The sequence below is a fragment of the Stigmatopora nigra genome, chromosome 10 (genome assembly GCF_051989575.1).
Source record: "Stigmatopora nigra isolate UIUO_SnigA chromosome 10, RoL_Snig_1.1, whole genome shotgun sequence".
Taxonomy (NCBI): domain Eukaryota; kingdom Metazoa; phylum Chordata; class Actinopteri; order Syngnathiformes; family Syngnathidae; genus Stigmatopora; species Stigmatopora nigra.
The window spans coordinates 4,705,483-4,725,093 of record NC_135517.1 but is presented as its reverse complement, the minus strand read 5'-3'; the positions used below and the strand labels follow the sequence as shown (position 1 = coordinate 4,725,093).

Here is a 19,611-nt window from a genome sequence, read left to right as displayed (position 1 = left end):
CTAGGACAACTCGAGTTCTGCACCTAGGATCTAATCAAGACATTACTACTACTTGTACTATTTATTTATTATGTTGACCCTTTATTTATCTCTTAATATGTCTTGATTATGTATTTATCATTACTATAGCATATTGACTTAATATAATGTCAGAAAAATAACAAGCCTATCAGCATAGTCATCATCATTGGAATATTCACTCGAAACATAGGTACTTCATTATCTTTATTGCAACATTGTTTACAGTACAATACTGTCATTGACATATTAAAATATAGACAAACAGTAAAATAGACACCAATTGAAGGACAATAGGTTTAAAAGCACTTTGAAAATGATATATATATTTATTTTTATATATAATATATGTATATTGGACTAAACTATAACTGCTATATACATTATACAAACTATATATGCATATTGAATATAAAGGGTGTACAAGTATTTACATTTTTGTTTATAAATGCTGACCAATGTCATTGTTTAATGCTATTTTTTTTATTTATAACAACACAAACGTTACTGAGAGCTGGCAAAAGGATTCCAAGAGGTTTTGTTGCATCATCCACAAATACTGAGTTTCACCGACCACAGTTAATAATATTTCACATCTTTGATGAGTTTTCTGTTTTGCATGGAAATCAAATAATTTGGAGACCCATTTGAATCTCTGCAGACACAAAGGCTGACCCCAAATTAACCGCTCTATAAATGAATAGAAAACTCTTGTAAGCAGAGAGAGAGACACAGCAAATAAAAATGGGGACAAACAACATTTGTTGTGTAAAAACTGAAAGCACAACCAAATACTCACACAGTAATGACCAGTTTAACAATGTGAAGCAAAAATAACAATGTTAAAATACAGAAAGGCTGACAAGAGCACTAATGATTTTGAGCAGCATCAGCCAACTGTACAACTGGTGGCATAGTACATTTGCTTTAACACTTGAATTGTACTTCAGTTATTGGGAGTATATACGTAGATGTATATTAAAATTTGACAACACCACCGTATAGTCACTATAACTGTGATGCTTCCTTTCATAAATATTAAAAACCTGCACCGATACATACGACTGTTATTCACCTTTGCCCTATTAAATAGATCAGGAGAAGAAGATGAGGAAAGTTTCTGTTAATTCAAGTACCATTTGATATAACACCCATGGACACGATGCTACTTTTGTGGAATTTCCATTAGATTGATTAATACAGCATATATTGTGTTATAGAAAAGAGACACGCCCAAACAAGTCTAAAGTGTTTTACACGTAATCACTCGGCTAGAACGGCTAAGAGATGTTGTGCTTTTAGTGAAAGAAAGTGCTAATGCTAAACAGCAACAATGCTGACAGTATTGCATGTCATATATCGTTTATGAAGACACGACTACCGAAAGCTACTGCTTGAATGGACCCTGTTATTTAGATGGTCATGTAAATAATAATGCACCTTCTATCCTGTTGTTGTTGTTGTTTGTTTGAAAATAATCCAAAAAGGATACATCGAGGTAATGCTTTTGAGGTCTCCAGTATAGGTAATTATTCAAAACAAAACATAAACAGTGGTGCCTTGGGATAAGAGTCAATACTTAAGAGTTTTTCTAGATACAAGCCATATTTGTCAAAATTCATGTTTTTACTTCAGACCAGCACTACATAGTGGCAGTCAATTCAATTCAAGTTGATTGATAACAACCATCTCATCTTCTGAGCTGCTTTATCCTCACTAGGGTCGCGGGGGGTGCTGGAGCCTATCCCAGCTGACTTGGTGGCCAGTTTATCGCAGGACACAAGGAGACAAACAAGCATTCATGCTCACACTCATACCTAGGGGCGATTTAGAGTGTCCAATCAGCCTACCATGCATGTTTTTGAATGTGGGAGGAACCCGGAGTACCTGGAGAAAACCCACAAAGGCCCTGGGAGAACATGCAAACTCTACACAGGTGGACAGAACTGGATTTGAACCCAGTTCTTCCCACTGTGAGGGTGACATGCTAACCACTTTTGAAGTGTCCTGTCAAACTAAACATAAAACAAGAATCACTTATTCTATATTTAAAACAATCATATGTCTTTGCCGCACTAAAATTTGATTAGCTTTATGCTTGAAAAATATGAAAAATGATACACTTGGCTAAAATATCATTATCGCAGTGGTGTTATAATTATTCAAGTGGTGCAAAATTTCATTTTTCCTATTATAGTCATGGAAGAATTTTAACTTGTATCTCAAGACACCACTTTTTTTTAACCAATTTAGGACAGCAAGGAGTTTATTCAAAAGAATACGATACGCAATAAAAGAAAGAAAAAAATCCTGTTGATCATAAAATATAGATTGATGAGGAAGGAATGTTGTTGAAAATGTGCTTTGCGCTACACTAGAGCTCGGACGGAATCTTAAGGTAACGGTTATGTTGTAAAAGCCTCTCAAAATTTAATACAACTTTCAACAAGGTCAATTGAGCTAAAAGGAATGTGTGCTTTGCTATCTCAGCAGTCATAAATTGTGTCAGCACAGGTACATATGACCATAGAAAGGAAAAACCTTCCTATATTGTTGCTTTTTTGTCTGAACAGATCTCATCCACAGATCTCCTCACAAGGCACACCCTTGAACACCCCCTCAACCCCCCAAAAAAGGACATATTTCTGTACTATAGTGTTGTGTGTAGGTCTTACAGTACCGAGTTTGTTTTGTGCAAACAAATGGAGTCCTATTTTTTTCTGTGTGTCCTTTAAAACCGATCACTCTTCCAAAATTGTCTATGGAAGATCAATAGTAAAAACACAATGACCAAGGTTTAAACTAAATCCACAAAAAAGGGAAAATTGATTTCATGGACAGGTTTGTGGGGGGGTCTTTAGTGGCCAGTACTGGCTTTGCTACTTCCTGAAGTCCAGTCAATAATGATAAAGCTCAGACTCATGATCATGAACAGGAAGCCGAGCCCAGCAAAGCAGGCTGCCTGCAAGAGATACATAAAATAAAAATAATATCAATGTATCAATAATATCAATCGATGTTGTTTCCTGTTCTCTATCTGATCTCAAACTGTAAACTAATGCATTATGGGGATTTTTTTCTCCATATATACATCGTATCATTACTATTTTTGAGTTTCTCACCAGGATTTTGGGGGTTGAGCGCAATGGCTCCTCTTCTTTGGGTACAATACGGATGTAGAAAACAGCAGGGAAGATGAAGATCAAACAAGGAGCAGATGTGGCACCTGATAATAATACAAGCCAAAAAAATAATACTAATATATACATTTTAACATTCCGAATTGATCAATTGCAGTGGTTGTGTATGCCTACCAATGATCCCAAAAATACCCAAGATGTTTGGGGCAAAAATAACCAGCAGGTTAATAAATGCGAGCAGAATGAATGCAATTGCAATATGGCGTGGCCAGTTGAAGGTTTTGTTTGGAAACATCATCTGTTGAATAGCCCTTCGGACCTGATGAAAGGAAAGACATGAAAAAGTGAACGAAGACTGCAAAGTCGCTAAGAGAACCTTTAAAAGTTCATATTTTAGTGCAATTTGCCACCTTATATTGTCAATGTTCTGCCCCCAAAGCCCGTAAATAGTGGGGAATCACATTATTTTTTATTCTTGTATATTTAATGTGTTAAAATGTCAATTATACTTACGGGAAAAAGCACAATGGGTACAGTGAGTGTAACAGCAGTAAGCACGGCAACCCGTACACACAAAATGAGCGTGTCATATGGATCAATGCGACTGTAGGTGTGAAGCAGCTCAGCCTCCACTTCGCCTTAATGATAAAAAGTCCAAAAATTAAATTTTACATCATTAAAATACGTAGTGGTACACAAATAGTGGGTGCAAATTCATGTTGAAAAGTATAAAAGAACTGCAATAGTTATTCTGCAGTGAGAAGAAGATTAACATTCCTCACCATAGAAGGTCAAGTATCCAAAAAGAGCAGCCAGGAAATACATGACGTACATGACTGCAATTGACATGTTGGCCACATGTTGCATCTTTTTCTTGGTGGGGCTGAAATATGGAGATAAAGCCATATAATATCACAAACACACACAAACATAGACTAATTACATTATAACAAGAGTAAATATAAGCAGTATTTAAATTAGTTTTAGCAGTATGAACATTTTACAGCCTTTGAATTTGTTTAGTGGAACCTCCTTGGTCAAAAAACCTTGTTTTTGACCTCCTAAATTTGGAAATTGTTTTCATTTGGATTGCATTCATTTGCATTATATATAGCCCTGTCCTGTCTCAAGTGGTAACAAAGCCTGGATATTAAATACTAAACAATTACTACGGTGTGCAAGTCTATATTAAATGACATACTATGACATAGTACTATGACATACTATAGCATTGAGCCATGGAGATTCCACTGTAACCCACTAATTGTAGGATCCAACTGTGTTTGGAAGCAAACATTACGCATACCACATGCCAGGAGTTAAAGGAGTGCCAAAAAAAAAAAAAAAAAAAATAAAGAATCAGCCAAACACGCAGTTGAAATTGAAGCCCATTTGTGTGTTAGGTGGGCAGAGCTTTTTTTCCCCATTGTAAGCACATACTTGCGTAGCTCTGTGTAGATGGGCAGCACCTCAGGGTGGCACACAAAGGCAAAGGCCAGGATGGGGATGGTGTAGGCAGTCTGAAAATGAACCCCAAAAGGTCACCATAGATACAGCAGCGCCATCCCAGGCGTCTTACCACCAATGTTGCGCTTTTCTGGCTTTTCCTCGGCCACACACATGATAGAGAGCTAATTGTTTCCCAGAGATGAGCCCCCCAATTTCTCAATAGTTTCAGCAATAAAGTTTTCAAAAACATCAAAAAATATATTTTTATGTTTTAGTGTTTGATGTGGAATGCAATGGATTGTCTTGAATTATTGCATTCATTTATTATTAACATTAATAATTCAAAGAATAAAATTAAATTGAATCGAGCTAGACTTGGTAACATCAGCAAATACTGTATTATTCCCCCCCCAAAAAATATTACCTTGCATTGTCATGAAACTGCCAATTACACATCTATTGTTAAGCCCTAACTGACCAATTTTGACGTTTGAACTTATTTCCCCTTTATTAACACCTTAATGAACCCTCCACTGACACATAGGGTGCTATACTGTGCTTCAAGCCAAATGTGACCATGCTTGGATAGTGATATGTCGCTGGCAGCATGCTGCAGATGACATAAGTGTTGTGGCAGTGTTCAGTGGCAGTCTGGATGCGTAACCATGCTTGAACCTTACTTGGGAGTTGAGGTTGGCCATTTTGGGAGCGCAGGAAGGGTCTACCTCTCCACCAGGATCCGTGATGTTCAGAAGGCCACCGGCAGTGCCATTGAAGGTAAAGTCCACAAATGGACAGGGGATATTGAACTTCTTATAGATAACCTGCAGGGGTGCAAACGGACACGCATCACCTTGAAAAAAGATGCAGTTTGAATATTAAGCAAACATTATCTATCGCCTAAAGAGTAAGAGAGAGAGAGCAATTCATGGATTACAGCCCCCACAGGCAAAAGTAGGTCAGTGAAAGTCAGACAATCAGTGTAGCCTGGAACAGCAGCACGCAAATAGCGAGCTGAGAATATTGTGGAGCTGGTGGGAAGGTCAATGTGCCAATTTTATTACAAGCTGATTACAGTACATCACCATATAGTACTGTTCTTTAGACCATGTTTACGTTTATCCATAAGACAAATGAGACTTACCGCAATTAGGAAAAATACCATGCAGCTCAAGGAGAAACCACTGGTATATCCCAAATAACCTGGAACAAAACAAACAGTTTATTAGCATTATTTCTTGTATATTTATGTATTAGAGTGACAGTACTTTAAGACTTCTATTGTAACTATATAAAATGTTTTGTCCACTGGGTGACAGTGAAGCTAATGTAATATTGGATTCCCTTGTGATTTGATGTGATGGGAAAAGGAGCTCATTAGTGACTCTAATGCATCCCTTAAAAATGATGCCCTAATTTCTTTGGAGTTAGGTTATGTACACAAATGAAATAAGGGATAGTATTGTAACTTTGTTTCCGGTTCATGTGTTTCTTGTAGACACACATTTTAACTTTAGAACATTGAAGTGAACTCATTGAACTTGCTTTTACTTTTTAAATGTGTGCCTAATACAGTTTCTGCCTGGAGATAAACTGACTTAATACAGATTTTCTAGATATAAACCATATTTCAGGCAATTTTACCGGAATCTTGACTAAAGAGCAATATCTGGCAAGAGTTCAAATCATATCTTGAGGAAACACTGTACATAAGGATTATATATGTCACAAGTTTTATGCTAATATACTTAAAAAATATCAGTGCATTGACTCACCAAGCTGCTTCATGAGTGCCAGTGGCAAGATCACAGCGATGGAAACAATGATCACAAGGTAGTTGCCGTTCATGTACCATTCACTGCAGATAGGGAGCAAAATTAGACCATCACGAAAACAAAAAAATACTATTTATTCAAAACTATGTCTTCATTGAGTACTGCATAAAATGACAATATAGTATGAAACTGCTTTGAGTGCAGAAATAAAAATAATTCCTTCCCCAATTTCTTAAAACCAAGTCAAATTGGAAATTTGTCACAGCTCACTTGGTTATGTCATGCAGACTAATTGTTGGGGATAACAATTATGGAAACAATTGAAGGTAGTTATAGATATTGCTATGCAAAAAATAAGATTTTGAATCCAGAGGGAGGTTTGGCAAAGCATAACCGTGCGATGCATGCGTTATACTAGTGTGAAACAACAAGGGGCTATTTTTAGATAGGGTGCTAGCCTTCTTCTCTTCCATCAAGTGCAAAAAATGCATAGATACACACGCTCTTGATAGCTGTATAGCCCTGCCACAGGCACGCACACAAAAAAATGTTGAGCCTCATCTATTCTGTTGTCACCTTGCCCTCTGGACATCTGGTGCAGGGAGGTATACAATCTTTCCATGATTAACACAGAATTACAAACCCACCATCATTCATAAAAAAATAGGGGCTTAAGAAAAAATAAATTAGACATACATGTACATTATTATGCAAATTCCATTCACAATGAAATAAATATTGAGAGAATTATAAAAGTGCAAGTCCAAAATAAGATTTCCCATGTGTGTGGATTTTTTCCACAGACTAGAAATTATGATTTGGGTATTTAATGAGTAAATATAATGAATTTCAGGTGTGGGTCACTATTTAAAAGCTTTTCATCTGAATATCTGTAGAAACAATTATAATTTAGTAACTGTCATCATGCTATCATGCAAGTATTTACATCAGCTTAACAGTTTGCAAGCAACCCTACTCCATTTGGCCTCAAATCCTTCTCCTAACATTCTATTCCACTGATTTGAAGAGCTCAATTTAATCACTAATGATGCCTTGCGAGTGACACGTTCCATCCCCTTCAACATATAATGAACATGGCTTGTAAGTGGGCCAAGAGTGAAATGGTTAGGGGCTAAAATCACACTTTTTGTCTGTGTGGCCACCTGCACTTGACCATAGATATTCTAAGGTTTACATTGCACTCATGGAGAGAAGCTGTTTTTTTTTAGAGAGATTTTCCCGGTTTAGCATGGTGCTCTCTTCCTCCGGGTTAGTATGACAGCTGTTCACAAGCCAGCTGTGCCGTGTATCCAACTGTCATGACAGTGAGAGGGCTATATGTATTTGTTTTAAAAAACAATCTATTTCCCACTGTGTCTGATGTTCAATCCTTGATTCTACAAAATGGCACTAAATTATTTTAGGTCAAGTGTCGTTACTCACCCTGCAGGTTTATCCACCCTAAGAAAGGCCTGAATGACCAGTGGAAATTCATACTTGACGATATACAGATAACTGGACATTGCTGTGAAAAGTAGGCATATGTTGTTTAGATAAGAGTTCAGCAAGGCAAAATCTGCCAAAATAATGTACGAACAGAAATCTTGAAGTTATTTTTATATGCTCACCTCCAATGTTTTGCAGTGTGATGGCGATACCTGCCGCCATCTTCCCTGGGGTGCCAAAAGCTCTGTAGCCAAGCTGTTCATAAGCACGGATACCTTCCAGCATGAAAAAAAAGTTCATCATTGAAATGTACATTCGACCCAAATTGGTATTTTTCATGACATATACGAATGGTTAGAAGGCCACCATCTAATGTAGCACCTACAGGACTTTATGGCAAATATGACTTCAATAAAGAAAAGAATAAGATCATCCACTCCCCTTTAATACAATTGTCTATTTGCCACAGCAATCTAGATGGTTTGTACTTATCCTTTACTACTAATACAAGAAGACTAATATATTTTTATTTTTCCTTTTAACAGGCTTACATGTTTTAGTTTATTCAGAATTAGGTCAATATAGTCACATATAATAGTTTAGCATCACATGCAATGATTAAATCAGAATACAATTAGATTATGTTATTTACCAAATTTTTACATAATAATTATTTATTTTATTTAAGTCTATAAGGTCTTTCATGTTACATACCTACAATACCAGAAGACTTGAGCAGCAAATGAATTGAATACGACGAAAGGGCGGCCACCACTGTTAGGAGAACCCTGCAAATTGATAATTGGTTCATGTTTTAATGCAATTTTTGCAAACTTGATAAAAGGACATCAAAGAGAATGGGGTGAAAAACACTAAATGGCACCTTTAACCAAACCAACTGTGAGTAAATACAAATAAAAATGTATTTCTTTACCTTGCACTACACATTGCCATTGCAGTTATTTATGCAGCTGTGGTATAGATACATGCTTGCAAGTCCACAGGGCTCGCCTTTATCTTGGATTGTTACTGCAGCTGATCAAGTTGTCTGCCCTCTGACCTCTAGCACACTAAGCAGCTACACAGCAGATGAACTTTTTCAAAAGCAATGTTGGGTTTCACAGATTGAGAGAAAATCCCAAGTTAACAATAATCTCTCTTTCCTTTTTTTTTTTACTTGTCATCATTGCTTTATTGATTTACAGTACGTTTTTGCTGGATATAGGAATCAGTATTTTCACATTTCTTCTGTTTTATTAGCTATACTTCATTTTTATGTTCAAATAATTCAATTTTTACTTATATTAATGGCGATTTACTTCATTTCTTTTGTAAATTTGGGACAAGTAACAATCCAGACTGATATTTCATTGAAAAATGTATTTTAAAATCACACACTCGGACCACTGTTGCTCAGTTCTCAGCATTCTCACTGCATTCCTAGTCACCAACAAGCTGAAACCCCACTGAGTCAATATTTTGCTTGCTTGGAATCATTAGGATATAAAGCAAACTAATAAAATTATATTAAGCAAATAATATAATTTAATTTTAACAGGATATAAACGCAAGCATGTTGGTCATGAGCTGTTCCTACAGACAATTTTAATCCTATTCAAAGTTACACACTATCTGGAGCCATTCCCAGTTGTCCAAAGGCGAAAGCTATAATCCACTCTGGACTGGTCACTTGTTGGGTTAATGTTGAATGAAGCATTGCCCAGGAATGGAGCCGGATGGAGTACTGTAGTCTGCTATGTGCTTGCCAGTGAGCAAGAGTCAAACACACACACATACTAGGTTCACTCAGGTCGCAAAGCTAAAAACGTGAGACCACACAACTCAACTGAATATAAGAAGCTTTTAGGGCAAATCCCCCAGACATGACTGCCTTGGCAAACACTTCAATAATGTCATTAAATAATTTTAGGCAGACACAAATCTGATGGGATAAAAATGTGCTTGCCATTGCTACTATATTTCTACAATGTAGCTATATTACCTTATTCTTAATAAGGGATACTAGGATCTTTGAATGTTGGTTAACGGGTATTTTGATGGCCAAAAAAATTGATTGATTATACAGGAATCTTTTTTCCCTTTTTTTAAAAATTAAAATTAAGTTCCATATCATTGTTTTACCTGTGCTGGAAATCTATATATGTGATATTTTTGTTGTGTTTTGTGAGAAATAGCACCCGCCTCCCAATTTCACACCTTCCGCTAGAGATGCAAAAAACAAAGGAGGTAAATGTGTTGGGGAAAGTGTTGATGTTATCAGTTACATTTAATGAGCCTATTTTGAGATTATAGTTATAAAAAAAACAATTGAGATCCACTGTGCCTTTCTTTACAAAACAAAAACAACTTGAATATGCAAAGAACTTACAAAAAGAGAACAACTCCTGTGTTGGCCATCGCATACGCCAGACCGAGGATTCCACTTCCCATGATTGCGTTGCCCAAGTTGAAGACGGACATTCCAACGGATGTTTTTCCCTCAAACTATATAAACAGATAGCAGACAATTCCATGTTAATACTCTTTGCATTTGTTGTACATTACAGTTCAGGGTCACATGTCCTTACATCAGTAAATCGAGGTGTTTTGCTCTCGGCACTTGGGGTGAACTCATGTCCTTCTGGCTGGTTGCTCTCCGTATTCTCAGTTCTGTTGGGACTACAATGAAAAAAATATATAAAGATAAAACTATTAACAGCAATGATGCACAGCTATGATATTAACTGCTAACATCAATATGAGGTGGCTTTGATTCTGTATGTATTTTACTTTATTTTGTACCAAAATAAAATCAAGTCTTATTATAAGTAACTATAAGTGCCCACATATTTGAACATTGATTAGCTCATGTATTTGCCTTTCTATAATGGCATCTGGACCAGAGCATGCTTACATAATTATGATTTAATGTAATTATTTGTCATCATAGTATTATGTGTTGGCAAGAGTACACCATTTGTTATTTGCATGTATTGTTAGATTGTATTTAATATAGAAAAAAGGGTTTTTAGCATTATTAAAATGTATTTTAACAGGGTAACAACTATTAAATCAATATGACATACAACGGAAACTGAATTTTAAGGGGCTAGCATTAGATATCCTATGGGCACCTAACTTATTGACATGCAACATTGAGAGAAAAGAAAACACAATTGAGATCTTCAGCATAGACGTACCTAACATTCTGGCCACTATTAGGTGCCGTTTCCCTACAGGTATTGTAGAGAGGCCATCCATCACCCAACGAGTGCACAATTAGAAATGATTATTGGTCATAATACGTACAATGACAACAATAATGCCATGACATAGTTTTCTATGACGGAAGCGTTTACATGCTAGCAAATGACTGCCAGACAGCAGGGATGAGATAATTAGGTTTTTAGCTTAGGCAATTCAAACAGCATTGTTTATCCATGGATGCATAGTGAGGAAGTCAGAGTCTTGCTTAAAGGCACACACACCGAGCGATTACATCACATTGGCTGTTACAAGCTTTGTACCCTAAACCCTGCAGTTATGGGACAGTTACTATGGTAACCGGGCCAGCGGGTAGACGACATCCTAAGCCAGCTAAACTGTGAGGCCACATTACGTATCTTGACATTGATGAACAACTTATACCATGTTTCATATTCAGTTTTCGGGCAAATGTTCTTTGCAGCCTAATTACATTGTCAGGTGTCTAAAAGAAAGACAATGAAGACACACTCACGTTTGGCCATCATCCGCAGGTGGTATTTTGGAAGGCGGTGGCATCTCATCAATTGCATCATGACCTCTACCATTTGGAAGAGCGTTTGTTTCAGAGGGGGCCGTCTCCGCACCCTCAGCAGGCTTGTCCTCGCTCATGTCTTCTGTTGTCTTTGTGGCTAAGACAACTTCACTTGTATGCCGTTACTTGGAGAATGAGCTTATATGTTCCACCGGGAATCTGTAGATGGGAATGAATAATAAATAATAATTATTAAAATCATAAAATAACCACAAAATTCATTTAAAATCCATTAATTCAGTTTTATCTGGATTTTTTTAAATTGATGCCATGTACATTATTTAACAACTCCCAGTGAGCGGTCCATCTGTGTGGAGTTTGCATATTCTCCCAGGGCCTACGTGGGTTTTCTCCGGGTACTCCGGTTTCTGCCCACATTCCAAAGACATGTGTGGTAGGCTGATTGGACACACTAAATTGCCCCTAGGTATGAGTGTGAGCATGAATGGTTGTTTGCCTCCTTGTACCCTGCAATTGGCTGGCCACCTATTTAATTCAGGGTGTCCCCTGCCCATAGTCAGCTGGGATAGGCTCTAGCACCCCCCACCCGTGACCCTAGTGAGGACAAAGTGGTTCAAAAGATGAGATGAGTCACATTTGGGGGGAAAAATTGAATAATAATACAAAATCTGAGTCATCAAATGACTTGTGCTCACGTTTTTTTAAATCAATCTATGTTCTGTGAACTTGAAATCATTCAAAAGCAGGTTTTGGCAAAAAGTGTAGATTCGATTTACCAGGGACAATGAGAAAAAACATTCATTTCCCGGAATAAAAAATCAGTAAAGAATTGGATTGAATAGATGTTTTGACAGATTCCAATCATAATTGACATATCAACTGACAGGTCTAGGTTAAGCGAAAGAAGGGACTTTCATTAAATTGTGGCACACTTGGCTATTTCCTAGGAGTCGTGCTGTGCTGTCTTAGACGACCGACTGACTCAGAATGGCGTTTGTGACATGCTTCTCCTGGACGGCACAGACCAAAAGGCCCCCCCAGCTGGCTGGCACTGAATGATCCCTTTTGCTGTGCTGCATAAGCACCCTTGAAAGCTAGAAGTGAGAGCACACTGGTTGCCACACACACACTCAAATGCCGTGCAGTTATAAAGAGAGGAACCAGCTCGGACCAGCTACCAACCGGTTTGAACTGTCGCTTTTTTTATTTATTTCGCTTGACACTTCTTCCTCGGTCCCCTTGTTTATTGAGGAGTGTTCAACATAGCAACAATGCAAGGGTTTTATTATATAGGGCCATTCTTGGCAACCACTCAGCTGTATTTGCTATCCCCACAGGGTTCTTCCGCTCTAAAGCCTTCCTTTCCTTGTAATGTAGCTTTTTGTGATATTAGCACACCAAACAAAAAGAGAGGTGAATACACCTAGAATTCATCTATCATTCTTCTGAAGCCCTCTTACCAACCATGTTGCCGTGAGCTTGGCTGCACAGCCAACTTCTCCGTGTCTCTGGCTAAACCCAGGCAACGTGGTTGGGCAGCAAAGCACAGTACACAATGGCACATGTTGTGTCGTTTCCTGGGAACAGGTTGGGTAACAGTGGCACTATTGTGCCCGGGCATCATTATACTGCCAGGCCGATTTGGCTGTACTTTGCTGGGCCACTCTACAGAGTTGAAATAAACAAAAAAAACAAAAAAAACTTCCAATTGAAAAGACGCCACCTTGGATTCAGCAAATGCCACGGTCCTTTCTCCGTGTGCAGTTGTAGCGGAATCGCTGACGGCAGCCATGGCTCGTACACATTCGACAAATGAGCGCACAGAAACGCACTGCCACTCACAGAGTTCACAAATCTCAAGACCACTAAGGGGGAGGCCATTTAAGGATAATAGACGATGGCTTGTCTAGTTACACGAGTGCCACCCCAAAGGCTTGGAGCAGCGTGGCGACAAACCGTACATCTGATTGGTGAGAGTCATTGCACGACCAATCATTGTGTTCTTATCAAAGGCAGCAGAGCATTTCATTCATTTTCTGAACCACTTTATCAAGGGTTGCGGGTGGGTGCTGGAGCCTATCCCAGATGACTTCGGGCCGGAGGAGGGGGGCACTCGGATATATTTGAAATGCCATAGATGAACATTTAACAGTAAATTATCTCATATAAAAAATAAATTACCGTCATTTTTCACAGCACAAGTCCTTGGAATCACTGGTCTAAGGAATGAAACCCATTTTTAAAATAAAACTTGGGCCTTTGTAACATTTTTGGAAACCATAAACTCTGTAGGAGTAGATTTAAAGGCATTTGACCTCATGGTCCATGAAATTATGTCATGTTTTATCTCTTCATTGAAATCACTGGTCTATGTCTTCATGAAGTCATGATTTGGGGGGCCATTCTGCTTGCATAGCTACTAAACACATCAGGGTGTAGCGTATTCAAGTGAACTGTATTGCTTGGTGGAACATGAATACATAGGGTAATTGCACCACCTTATGTTTTATGTAAGGTTTATTGTATGTTAGAGAAGAGGCCATTATGAAGTAGTAGCAAAGGATTCTCTTTCTCATTCATTCTTGCGCTCCAATGCTTTTCTTTTTTAAATGCATCATAGAGCACTGCAGAACACGGAAAGACTGACACGATAAGGATAAATCTGTCAGTTGTGGAGTCTTTAGAAAAATGAACATAACCCTTGAACAACTTTACAAGAAAATATGAACTGGAAGATGAAAATGAGTAATAATATATGTCCACATCATCATATAAAGTTGTTTTATTAATGCTATCAAAGGATGAGTAAATCATATACTGCAGTAGTCTTTGTTGGAGCAGTAAATTAGTCTTTTAAAGACAACTAAGGTTGTTTTTTGAGGCCCTCTACAAATCAGCACCTCATTTTGCCAAAACAAGCTGAGCCTTAATTCCGCTTGCTCTGACGCAAGCCTTTGTCCTGAGAGACGTCAGCTCCGGAGTAGTTTTGTTGATTGTTATTCCTAAAGTGATACCTGAACAGGCTATCACTGTGCACTCGGACTCTATGTGCATATTTGTTTTAGATCTTAACCTTTATTCTTCAAATCACACTTTGATGATACTCCCAATGAATGTGCATCAGAACCTTCCTTCAGTGTGCCCCTAGTACAATATTTTATTATAATTATTTAGTTTTTTTTACAAATATGTGAAGGAAAAGTAGAAATGCAAGGGACAAATAAACTACTACACACATAGTATTTGTAAGCGGGAACAACTAAAGCAAATCACACTACGCTTTGGAAACAGATTTTCATCAGATTAAGGGATTAAACGTGGTCACGATTTTACTGATGGACTGCTAATAGATCTATCAGGGAATATTTTTTGTGAAATAAACTTGGTTGAAACCGGAAATCGGATTTGGAAGGATCTGCCATGAAATTAGGATAAAACCTTTACGTAAATTCTTGCTTGTAAAATGTAGTATTTTGTCATATATATCTACAGTGGAGTTAAAACCCCCACTCTAACTAAAAAAACATTGCACAAATCATTGTGTAAGTGTTACCACACTATCAATGAAAACAACATCTGTCTAAATTAAAAGAAAGTCAACGGGCTGTGATAGCATCAGGCCTATATGTTCTTGTAATCCTTCACTCTGAACAAAAATAGGTGGGTACAGCTGTTCAGATTTACGAATATCCGCCCTAGGGAACAAATTTCAACTACGGCTAGAACACTTGATATAAGATAACACTGGATCAGCAATTCAGAATGCTTTTTAAATGCTGTCCATGCTGATTTGTTGTTGTAATTTGTCAGTCAAAATTCGACCTTAAACAAGTTTATAGTGCGCCAAATTAATCTAGCAAAGTAAATGAATAAAAATATTGCCCTATCACATATACATTTTAACATTTTTTGTTTGCAAGTTCATTTAAATACTGAAATCATTTTAGTTTTAAGATATAGTGTCAAATACAGTAGACATAGGAACTTGGAAAAAACTAAAAGAGCTTCATTTATATGCGTATATGCAGTAGAATTAAGTTGCTTAGTTTTTGTAAGTTTCAGTTGAATTTTGTTAATATATACATACACACACACACACCACAATTTGACTCTAGATTTAAACAAACTTGTTGGTGAGAGAACAAAAAGACTTTGTTAGCGGCAAATCGTCATCCAAAGAGGGTTAGTTTTGCATTGTGGAAACAAAGGCAGCATGTCCAGCGAGCAAATACAAAGGAACCCAGTGATAGAACCAAAGAGGAAGGCGTATGCTCATGTATTAGTCAGAACAATAAGAAAACTTGAAACTTGCCAACTGTTGTATAATACCAGAGTTCTCTTCTCTCAGTCATGTGCCCTAAAACAAAGTGCCTCCCTCTGTTGGCATCTGCCTCACCGTCATCGCACGGGAAGCTCGCAAAAGAAAGGGCGCATGATGGGGGCCAAAGGATTCATCCAGCTGGAAGTACAATCTACCGTGTGCGACCACTGTGTTACCAAGCTGATCTTCTTCACATGGAAGTTTCAAAGAATGATGAGGAGTCAGTCTACTGTTAATTGCTGGACACCATGCTTATGTGCATTCATTCACTAATGGTCATCCACACGATTCCTATGTAAAGTCCAGCTCAGCATTCTCGGCCCTTTACATTTTTTTGCATTATCTCGACAATATCTTCAAAAACGAATTTAAATTTATCAAATTTAAATCATCAATATCATTCAATTGGAGTCAAGTATCATTGGGAATGTTGTATTTGAATCATTATCATTTAATCAGTTAAATTGCATTCAGTTGTGGCACTCACAGTTGAATATAAACTTGGTTCAAGAACTAATTTTCTTTACTTTTCCATAAAATTCTAGCTGCAACAATCCAAGATGAAAAATAATTTGGGTAAAACTGATCTTTTTGTACTATTTGCAATGAACAACCACTCCAAACATAATCTCAACACATTCCGATGCTTCGGCTCATCCGAATAGTCAATCCAATACCTGCCATTAATACTAATTAAAATGCCCTATGTTCATGTTCTACTAAATTCGGTCAGAACAGACTTAAGCATTATGAGTTATTCCTTATGGTGCATGAACACAAAGGTGGTAGGTAGAGTGGATGTATTTCGACCTTGAGATTGTAGGTTTGATCCGATCATGTGAAATGTGATATTCAACTCCCAATTTCTCCTAGTTCTGCATTGTCGATAGTAAAGTCATTTATATACAGTGAAGATAGAAAGTCCAACCCTAGACTGGTTGCCAGTTAGCCGTAGAGCACACAGAAAGATAGGCGAATGAACTTCTACACCATGAGACGCCTCAATTAAAAAACAAATCAAATTTTTTGGAGGTTAAAGGGACATAGTCTGAATCACCTCTCACTGCCACCTGCTGCTCACAAGCCCTTTATCAGATTCATCATGTACGAATTGCCTTTGCAGTGCTGTCATCCAGTTTACTGTAAAAGATTAGTATTTGACCTTGCAGTAAAATCAAATTTACTTCATTTTGCATTTACATACTTTACTGGGCATAAGGTGATCGATCGTACATCATATAATTTATTTATTTTTTGTTATATGGAGATCTTTTTTTCTCATGTGCATTCATTTTCTAATCCGCTGATCGTCACATGGGAGCCGAATCCCGGTCAACTATGGGCACCAGGTGGGGGACACCCGGAATTGACGGTTAGCCAATCGCAAGGCACAAGGAGACGAACAACCATTCATGCTGACACTCAATACTTAGGCACAAAAAGAGGCTGAAGTGTCCTTGATCAACATAGGATGACCCAACATGGTTTCCCTGTGAGCCAGCTGTTGCTTGTGGCAGAAAAATTAAGCTCTTACGCTTTCTAACAAAGTGCATTGACGCGATGACATTTTTCCTTCAAAGCGACAATAGCCCGTCACTAATGATTTTTGTATTTTTCACACAGAGCTCTTTTTTTTACTACACCATAATTATATCTAATAACACCAGAATTCACTATTTGAATAGTAAATGTAATTGTCATTAAACCGCAACTGTTCCCTATAAATATACATATTAAATGTCTGCCATGGGTTAGCAATAAGAAGAACATCCATCAAAAACATTGTACCTCAGAAAAAAAACTTTCTGTAAGAGGACAAGGTGAAGAAAAAATAGTCTATGTATCATGATTAATTTAATTGTGATTGCACAGCTCTTTGGGGAGTCTGCACCTTGGCAACCTGTTGGCCATCTTATGCAGGCATCTACATATTCACTGATACAATCACAACCCTTAAGTAGGCTGCAGTAGTAGTAGTAAAAACATTGTTACATATAAGATAATGTTGTTTCATTGCCTGTTTACCTGTGTAGCTCCACATTTTGTGTACAAATTTCCACTGATTAAATGATTATAACACTGTAACATTAATGTAGCATGGTTACTTTAAATAAACAAATAATTATTTTATTTTATGCATATTTTTTAGATACGAGTGGCAATTCATAAAATCGTTTTGTAGCTTATTTACTCCCTAAACTGTTACTTACTGGAAAGTGAATTAATTTGAATACTACCACCACACATACCACCATTTTTAGATGATGCCAAGGCATAAGATATTCCCATGTAAAATCACTGCTCACTGGAAAGATTAAAATATTCATGCAGCACATAATGAGAACATTGGCACAGCAGAAAATGCATAAAAACTGTATACTTTCACTTTCAGAATTATGCTTTCTCCCATTGTCACGTTCCCAATAGAAATGAGTGACAGTTAAAAGCCAATCGTTGGCAGCCTTACCGGAGAAGAAAGTGTCCTCCAACTCTGGAATATGTCCGCACGAGATGGATCGCTCAGTCTTGTGTCGTCTTCCGTCGTGTCCACCTCTGCATGTGTTTTACCTCCCCCCTTGGCCCTAATCTCCTTCGATGAGGGATGCGAGGAGCGCTTTTTTTCGACCCGCCTATCGCACGCGCGCACGCACGCGGCGACTCCAATCAAAAGGATTGTTGGAAATGTTGATGGAGCCCCCCTACAGCCCCTCTCAACTGCCACTACCCTCGTCTTTTCCCTCAAATCCTCACACGAATACTATAATATTATTATTATAACGGTGGGAAAACCAAATCAGACGTTAAAAAAAGAAGAGCGACTTGATGGCGAGGTGATAAATCGAGTATGGGAATTTATCGCCGTAGGTTTACCGCCTGTTTGCTCACGCATGCCCAGTAAGTCGACAGAGAAGTGAATGGGATGTGAGGACGTCACATACACATTTTTTTCTTAACACCCGTGGACGTCTCCTTTAATAGCATCCAAAAATATAACTCACGTGGATCTCCCAGGCGAACCTGTCCAATTGCAATGTATTTGCGTCACTTGATGCGCAATCCACAATGTGTAGGGCGGATTGAAGTCATGTGCGCTCATCCTATGCGTGGGTGTGATTTTGTTCCATTTCTAGGTCATCTGCACGCGTTTCTCCTGGGATTGTCAGTTGCATCCTTTCCCTCGGCATACCAAGTATAAAGAAAGACATGCACATGCAGCATCTTCACCTACCACACACTCCGGACTAAACCCACAAGGATGTAGACTCATATTCTTCAATGTCATTATTCTTTCATTGTTTTTTTTTTTAAATTCATTTTATGAACCACTTATCCTCACAAGGGTCGCGAGAGGCCAGCCAATTGCAGGGCACATGGAGAGAAACAACATTCACGCTCACACGCAAACCTCGGAGCAATTTCTAATGCTCAACAGCGGACAACGAGAGAGAGAACTGTAATTTTCATAATTTCCGTAATTTTATAAAAAAAAATTAGCTCTGATTTTAATTTTTCACAATTTTTGGACAATTTTTTCCCCGGGGGTGCTGGAGCCTATCTAACCCAGCTAAATTTGGGCCAGAAGCTGGGGATTTTAAAAAAAATCCTCTGTCAAAATTGCCAACCAAATAAGTGGATCAACCCACATGTCTTCAAGCCATTAACTATTAGAAAGAAAATATTTATAATTCCAGACACTACATA

The 19,611-nt window shown here is 37.8% G+C and overlaps 1 protein-coding gene across 2 annotated transcripts; it reads right to left on the bottom strand.

The window, feature by feature from the left end:
* Nucleotides 1-208: 208 nt before the first annotated feature.
* On the bottom strand, nt 209-18,974 carry LOC144202987 (sodium-coupled neutral amino acid transporter 3-like). Of its 2 annotated transcripts, XM_077726143.1 has the most exons (17): nt 18,377-18,974; nt 11,568-11,786; nt 11,029-11,061; nt 10,417-10,507; nt 10,218-10,333; nt 8,543-8,616; nt 8,011-8,103; nt 7,826-7,907; nt 6,383-6,465; nt 5,752-5,810; nt 5,288-5,431; nt 4,599-4,678; nt 3,941-4,041; nt 3,672-3,796; nt 3,333-3,477; nt 3,141-3,244; nt 209-2,980 (listed from the first exon to the last, which is right to left on the bottom strand). In XM_077726143.1, the coding sequence occupies exons 2-17, from the start codon at nt 11,702-11,704 to the stop codon at nt 2,876-2,878; spliced, it is 1,572 nt and encodes a 523-aa protein (XP_077582269.1). In that variant the 5' UTR covers nt 11,705-11,786; nt 18,377-18,974; the 3' UTR covers nt 209-2,875. The 2 variants fall into 2 exon arrangements, with proteins under 2 accessions (XP_077582269.1, XP_077582270.1); XM_077726144.1 differs by lacking the exon at nt 11,029-11,061 and having other exon boundaries at nt 18,377-18,973.
* Nucleotides 18,975-19,611: the final 637 nt, after the last annotated feature.

Bases quoted from the DNA above. Each gene is read 5' to 3' on its own strand.
- LOC144202987 (XM_077726143.1), bottom strand. From the start codon at position 11,704: ATGAGCGAGGACAAGCCTGCTGAGGGTGCGGAGACGGCCCCCTCTGAA. The intron at 10,334-10,416 runs GTAAGGACATGT...CTGTTTATATAG, and splicing joins AAACACCTCGATTTACTGAT to TTTGAGGGAAAAACATCCGT. The intron at 8,104-8,542 runs GTATGTAACATG...TCATGCTGGAAG, and splicing joins CAAGTCTTCTGGTATTGTAG to GTATCCGTGCTTATGAACAG.